The 7,615-nt window shown below is 31.9% G+C and overlaps 4 protein-coding genes across 6 annotated transcripts in view; 1 reads left to right on the forward strand and 3 right to left on the reverse strand.

Annotated features, from left to right (window-relative positions):
• The window catches only part of LOC115242639 (U4/U6 small nuclear ribonucleoprotein Prp4), a 4,004-nt gene extending 2,606 nt beyond the window's left edge, over nt 1-1,398 (reverse strand). Inside the window, exons 1-2 of one of the 3 annotated variants that reach the window (XM_029819079.1) lie at nt 1,211-1,398; nt 244-797 (exon numbers count right to left, since the gene is read on the reverse strand). In XM_029819079.1, coding sequence (XP_029674939.1) covers nt 244-778 — 535 coding nt within the window. In that variant the 5' untranslated portion in view covers nt 779-797; nt 1,211-1,398. The other 2 variants (XM_029819080.1, XM_029819077.1) reach the window with 2 other exon arrangements.
• Nucleotides 1,399-1,612: 214 nt separating this feature from the next.
• Nucleotides 1,613-2,452, reverse strand: LOC115242640 (histone H2B). The gene has a single exon (XM_029819081.1). It carries the CDS (start codon nt 2,403-2,405, stop codon nt 2,034-2,036), a length of 372 nt encoding a protein of 123 aa, XP_029674941.1. The 5' UTR covers nt 2,406-2,452; the 3' UTR covers nt 1,613-2,033.
• An 869-nt stretch (nt 2,453-3,321) lies between these two features.
• On the forward strand, nt 3,322-4,005 carry LOC115242633 (histone H4). Its single transcript, XM_029819065.1, has 2 exons — nt 3,322-3,783; nt 3,882-4,005. Exon 1 carries the CDS (start codon nt 3,407-3,409, stop codon nt 3,716-3,718), a length of 312 nt encoding a protein of 103 aa, XP_029674925.1. The 5' UTR covers nt 3,322-3,406; the 3' UTR covers nt 3,719-3,783; nt 3,882-4,005.
• A 1,306-nt stretch (nt 4,006-5,311) lies between these two features.
• LOC115242655 (histone H3) lies at nt 5,312-6,124 on the reverse strand. Its single transcript, XM_029819108.1, has one exon. The coding sequence runs from the start codon at nt 6,071-6,073 to the stop codon at nt 5,663-5,665; it is 411 nt and encodes a 136-aa protein (XP_029674968.1). The 5' UTR covers nt 6,074-6,124; the 3' UTR covers nt 5,312-5,662.
• Between the last annotated feature and the right edge of the window lie 1,491 nt (nt 6,125-7,615).

Here is a 7,615-nt window from a genome sequence, read left to right on the forward strand (position 1 = left end):
TAATAAGTATAAATATATTTCTAATAAGTAATAACAATTTATATATTTCTAATATATTTCACGAAACATTTCAAGATCATTAAAGAAGATTTTTTAATTAATTTAACTTGGTGTATTGCATTATTGCACCTGGCTCTTATTAGCCCGTTTCCTTTTTTAGTTTATTATATTTATATCAGAGCCTTTAACTTATTATTTATATATCTCTATTTCTTTTTTAGAGAGAGTTAAATCAAGACCCACTTGCTATCCACGATCGTGCAATTCGCAAAGATTCTGGGCCCTCATGATACCAAGTTGTCTCCGTATCCTTTTCAACTGTATGAAGCGGTTTCTCCTCTTCTTCGTGCTTCTTTTTTATAGCATCCTCTCCTACACTGGCTAACAATTCTCTTAATCTTGTCCTTCTATCTGCAGGGCCTTCGCCAAAGAGACAAATTGGTTCACCCAATTGTCTCAAGTGTTTCTTTACCTCGGAATCATCTGTGGAAACATTAATCTGTCTGGCCTTTTTCCTACGTTCGAATTCTTCCAGTAATGCCTGGCGATCTTTGGACATTTCATCCTCGAGTTCCATATACTCGTTTGAAATGTGCACATTGCCGACCAAATTGGAAGCATTGATGATATCATTCGCATTTGTGATATCCTTCTCCTCGTCTGTAGTTTCGACAGCAACTTGCAAAGCTGCAAGCCGTGCACGTTCCGCCTCTTCCAGCGAGCCATAATGAACGGTCTTCTGTTTCTTTACATAGATGAGGTCCTCGTCGTCGGACATTTTTGAAGGTTAAGAATGTCTATTAAACAGTAAAATTAAGATTTTGATTTTTTATGAGCGATGAATATCACAAAAAACAAAAATGTTGACTGAATGTATCGTAACGAGAGAAATATTGTTGCACAGATAAAAAGCACATAACCTTTAAGCGAGGAGCACACACTTTTGCATAAGCGCATAATCATAAGCATAAGGAAATTGATTGGTCCATTTCCTTATCCATAAGGAAATTGACCAATCAAATTCTTTATGCTTATGATTATGCGCTTATGCAAAAGTGTGTGCTCCCCGCTTTACTCTTGCACAGATAAAAACATAACCTCTATGAAGCATGTATTTTATTATACACTGATAATACTTTATATACAGGTATTATCGAAATTTGATCACTTAAAGTTGTAATTATATTTACAATATTTATACTATATATACTTTGTATATAATAATGTTTCACACAATTTGTTTGAAAAATATACACATGGCACACATCACTGTCAATCGCGCTATTTATGCCGAAGTATCGATCGATTTGTATCGAAGGCACATTATTTATGAACCGAAGATCACCTGAGATCGCCTTATAAACGAATATATTTAACAAATAATATAGAAACATTGACAGAGAATGTAATATTAAAATTATTTCATCAACGTATTGAAAACTTATAAACGGACTAAAAAATTAAATTTCTGCTTTTATCATGAACATGTACGTGTATGTTTCAAATTTCAAATCATTAACATTCAATTTATTTTTGTTTTATATATAAAATATTCAAATGATTCAATATGAAAAACTGATATTAAAATTTTTTAATTACGTATAAAATACACGTGTGCCTTAAATATAAAACTTACTTATATAAAACACTAAAACTTTCTATTTATTTAATATTTATCAGCTATTCATATTATTCATACTTGCATTTATTCTCTTGTAATGATTGTTTAAGAAATACTGATGTCTCTTTATTGTTACTTTTTTATACGCTTATAACTTATATTTAAAATTTGCAGTTAATTTTATTATTTAAAGAATGAATATAAAAGAACCTCAAAAACATCGAAATGACAGAAGAAAATGAAATATTAGAACTTTAATTATAGTCTATATTAGCGATATATTATTAAAAAATTATTTCTTACAAATATTTTGCTAGTAAATCAAAGAGCAATTTTTATGATACGATACGACACGAGAACTTCCAATGTTACATTATTGGTGGCCCTGAAAAGGGCCGTTTACGGAATTTGTTCACTTTGAACTGGTGTACTTGGTGACCGCCTTTGTTCCTTCACTAACAGCGTGCTTAGCCAACTCGCCGGGCAGAAGGAGCCTTACAGCAGTTTGGATCTCGCGAGATGTAATCGTGGATCGTTTGTTGTAATGAGCCAATCGCGACGCTTCGGCCGCAATGCGCTCAAAGACATCGTTAACAAAGCTGTTCATGATGCTCATAGCCTTGCTGGAGATTCCAGTGTCGGGATGAACCTGCTTCAACACCTTATAGATGTAGATAGCATAGCTCTCCTTCCTCTTCCTTTTCTTCTTCTTATCGGTTTTGCTGATGTTCTTCTGCGCCTTTCCGGCCTTCTTCACAGCTTTACCGCTAGCTTTTGGTGGCATAGTCGATTTCTCGTACGTCTGTATCGAAGCAAGTTCAGAGACAGAATGATTTTGTGGAGCTCCTACACGCGCGTTTATATAGCGACAACCGGTAGTAGGGGCGCACCAATCACGTGCGAGCAGCGCTCGACTCCTGCTTAGCTACAGTGCCATTGGTCGACACTCGTGCCGCCAAGTGATGCACGTTGTATCGCTGCAAAATTCTTTCCTCATCGAGTAAAATTATAGAGAATATTATTTTAATTGCATTTATTAATGCTTTATAGTAAGAATAAAATTGTATCTCATTATATATATATATAATAGATATCAAACAATAGCTATTAAATTTTTTAAAGATTCTGTGAGAGAAAAAATACTAATATCGCTATTTTATACGCAATAATCCAACGTTACTTAATGTAATTAAATTTACGCCGACGTTCCTGTTTATTATAATTTATCATGCAAGAACAGTTTTAAGGAGCTTTAGGGAAAATCAAACTCATGAATAAACATTGTGATAATCCGGCATACATAATACACACTATAATATAGTCTATATTATACGCTAGCTTAGACATCAAGTGTAATTTTCCATATTCAATTTTTTTCATACTTTGCACTGTTTATGGAAAGCAAATATAAATATGTATATTTTTTATACTTATCGTTAGTGAATGCTCTCTTTTTTATTCTTTCTTTCTTTTCCTCAAAATAAATAGCTTTAGCAATTTTTTGATTAATAAGTATGTAAACTACATCTTTATGTGCATCGTTGACAATTTGTTTCATATTGATTGACTTAAATATTATGTATAAAAAATAATTCTTTATCGTCTAGTGTGTAATGTGTACTGTACGTTAAACTAAGAAACAATAGGAGTGCTCTGATTGGTCAGTGGCGACGTAGTGGGGAGAACCTGGATCCGTCCTCTATAAAAGGGCGCTTAGGAGGGATACATCGTCATTCGATCTGTTCTCTCGTCTGTGTATACATTGATCGTACATAGTAGCTCAAGATGACTGGTCGCGGTAAAGGAGGAAAGGGATTGGGAAAAGGAGGTGCGAAGCGGCATAGAAAGGTTCTTCGTGATAACATCCAGGGTATCACTAAGCCGGCCATTCGTCGTTTGGCGAGACGTGGCGGTGTGAAGCGTATTTCAGGCTTGATCTACGAAGAAACTCGTGGTGTGTTGAAGGTGTTCCTTGAGAACGTGATCCGCGATGCCGTCACCTATACTGAACACGCCAAGAGAAAGACCGTAACTGCCATGGATGTCGTATACGCCCTGAAACGACAAGGCAGAACTCTATACGGTTTTGGCGGTTAAGAACTGTGGATCACTACAGAATATCAATCGGCCCTTTTCAGGGCCACAAATGACTCAAACGTTTGGTATAATTTCTGTTCGCTACATATTTCCTTTCCCATTAATGCAAAGCAAATTGTACGATGTATTATTAGAATTATTATACAGGGTGTCTATTTTCTAGGAAAACTGGAGCTCTGAAAATTTTTCATTAAAAAAATTTTCTAATAACTGCTCTTATATTGTAAGCAGTCTATAATGTGCCAATAAATTAATTTGTGAATTGTGTTTAAAATATACATATATATATTCAATAATAAAATATTAAATATGCAATATACATATTCTTTATTTTAATTTTTAATGATAAAAAAAATGAGTGTTATCCAAAAATTTTTATCTGAACAAAAACTGTTTATTCTTTTGCAGTACATTTGTAAATCTAATACTTGTAACTTAAGTGGCTTTGTTTTTCCTTCGTATAAGAGAAAAGCATTAGAAAACGCGTACAATAAAAAAAATTATTTTAGGTACAAAAAAATCAGAAATATCCTCTACCTGGAATTTTGAATAAAAATACCTGGAAGATCAGGGAATTTTTTTTATAAGATTTGGACATATTTGAATTTTTTAGACACTTGGTTATACTAAAATTGATATTAAAAGAAAAAAGACATTAAAAAGAATTTGTATATATATATTATAGAATATAGAACTATATTTAACTATACATATAAAAGTAAAAAATTCTTGATAGATTATATTTGTTTGCAATGTTATTGTTTTAATTCACTGTATATTTGCATATCGAGAAATCAGATTTGCAATTTATCTAAAGATAAAGGTATTTGTCAGTGGAACATAAAATATAAGATGTGTATTTGAACAGTTTTAATATACATAAACGAAAAAATAATCTCCACTTTTTAGGAGTTAAACTTTCTGCACTTAATAAAGACAAATGTCTCTCTTTACATTTAGAGAATTCATAAAACTTATTCTGTTTCTCTTTTTATAAAACAGCTATTTTATTTTAATATTGCTATTGTTATTAAAAGCATACTAACTTTACAAAAAATAATATTTAATTTACAACTAATAAATCGATAACTGCATATATATGTATATGTACACAGTCTTATAATACATTTGAGGCTGGCCTAATATTCATGCAAAGTTAATAAACATTGAAACACGTATATGAGGTATTTCAAATAAAGTAATCAAATGATTAAGAATTTCTGAAAACTCTTTGTAGGTTATGAGGAGGTTAGGAGCCTCGAATATGACACTCTACAGATAAAGCAGTCTTGCAATAATGATATGACGTATAAGATTTCTTACATATCAAGATGCAAAATTATTAGAATTAAATAAGAATTTTTAATATGTAATAAGTATATATATTAAACCGGTGTTTTTACAAACAATATAACTTTGTAAAAAATTTTACGTTATAAATTACATGTTTCTCTAAAGTATTGAGGGCAGTAAAGAACAAAGAAATAGTTATATTCATGTAGAAATATCATTTATTATTTAAAAACTGTTTTAAATAAAATTACATTGAGCACTTTAGAAAAACAAATTAAGAAATAAAGTTTTACATTAACGTAAAAATGTCATTTTTTTATATTAAAATTGATTTTAAAGTTTTTTTTCAAATTGAACATTTTTTTAAAAAGCGAATAGAAAAATAGATTGCAATAGATTGAAAATATATTACATTTTTAATTAATAAAAATAACGAAACTCTTGTGTAATCAGTTTTTAACTGTTAAATATTGCAGTAATCTAATATTTCATAAAAAATGCAAGAGGTTCTAATATCATTTAAAAGTTTAAACTAGTAATGAAATATTGCAGAAATAAATATTCATAAAATGGAAAATATTCAAGCGAAACTGAGATGATCCTTCGAATAATCGATTGGTGGCCCTGAAAAGGGCCGGTGTGTTAAATTTTTTAAGCACGCTCTCCACGAATACGACGTGCCAGTTGGATATCTTTAGGCATGATGGTGACTCGCTTGGCGTGAATGGCGCATAGGTTAGTGTCTTCGAAGAGACCGACGAGGTATGCCTCGCTAGCCTCCTGCAATGCCATAACAGCAGAGCTTTGGAAACGAAGATCGGTCTTGAAGTCCTGCGCAATCTCGCGAACGAGACGCTGGAACGGCAATTTACGAATCAGCAGTTCAGTGCTCTTCTGGTAGCGACGAATTTCACGAAGAGCCACAGTACCGGGCCTATAACGATGAGGCTTCTTCACACCACCTGTAGCAGGCGCACTCTTGCGCGCCGCCTTGGTCGCCAACTGTTTCCGCGGAGCTTTACCTCCAGTAGATTTACGAGCGGTTTGTTTCGTACGAGCCATTATGCGAGCCGAGAGGTATCGGGTGTCAACACGCTGGTCAGTAGAAAAGTGCCAGCAGTCAGCTTTCCGCCTGCTTTTATAGACCCAGCGTGCAGACAACTCGACGGTGATTGGTTGCAGCTCCAGTGGTGGGGAGAAACGACCGCGGCGCTCTGCGAGCTCAAGCAGTAGTCAGTAGTGAAGATGTTATTCTCCACTACGTGCTTCGATAAAGAGTATGCTTTGCGTTGCGTACTGCGTACGAGATATAGAAAAAATGTTACTGTTTTTCTATGTTATCCTATATGTAAAAATGATTGCAAATTATTATAAATGTAGATTAATAAAATTTGCTTCAAAGGTACGACATGTACGAAATATATAAAAAAAAAAGATAGCATATTTCATTTATGTGAAAAATAAATATTTGCTTGCAATTTTTATAAACCTATTAAAATCTTAACAAAAGTCGATGCGAGAGATAATTGATTTCAATTCAAATCGAGACTGTCTGAACATTGAGTTATTCATATACATACAATATGTATGATTCAAGTTCGAAGAAGTTTCGAAGATAAATGGGATCAAATATTCAATATGGTTAAAATTACAGTCAACAAGCTCTCAAATAATATCTTCTTATTTTATATATGTAAATACCAAAGCGTGATTCAATTTATTGCAAATTTTCGTTTATGTATAATGCTATGTAAACTAGCTTCTCGAAATTAAATATTATTGTATAATTTTCAATTCATTTAAAAACATTAAATAGTTTCAATATTAGAGATACGTGAATTAAATATCGAGCAAATGTCACATTTAATGTCAAATGTCAATTATGAGGAATGTCATTATGCAGTTGAAATCAAGTTTTCTAATAACTCTGTGTAGGTGTAAAATATTTTTTATAATTGACTCTCTATTGTAGAGGTTATAACAAAATATTTTATTTTATACAAATATCAGAATATATTTTTATTATTGATGGTCATATTAATACGTTTCAAGTTATTTTCTAATATACACTCGTATTTTACTTATTCGTCCATTAAAATTGCTCTAATTTAAATATGGAACTTTCCTTAGAATTGCGAAATGTAATACATACTGCATTTCTGTTAAGAAACATTGCTTATTTTTTTTTTATTTATTTTCTATGAATCAATCAATCAAATGACAATTAAAAAGAAATAATAATAATAATCCACTACGTCTTTCTGGTCGAAAGAAAATATCGATCAATATGTTATTGCGTATTTAGAATATAAGTACCATCAGAATATGCTTCTAGATGCATATTTTTCAAGAGATTACAAATAATTCATATTAAAAGTCATCACTTTTTGTAATTGCATAATATGTTTCAAGAAACTGGTATTAATGATTACCATATATGAATTATTCATCTTAAGAGATTATATAACTATTTTAGACATACAAGTTAACCTACAAAAAGGAAATCAATGAATTACGGCTTTTAATATTATTTTATTTTTGAAACTGTGTGTGTGCGTGCGTGCGTGCGTGCGTGCGTGTGTGTGTGTGTGTGTGTGTGTGTAT

The sequence above is a fragment of the Formica exsecta genome, unplaced genomic scaffold (genome assembly GCF_003651465.1).
Source record: "Formica exsecta isolate Colony F162 unplaced genomic scaffold, ASM365146v1 scaffold614, whole genome shotgun sequence".
In the NCBI taxonomy this organism is placed as follows: Eukaryota; Metazoa; Arthropoda; class Insecta; order Hymenoptera; family Formicidae; genus Formica; species Formica exsecta.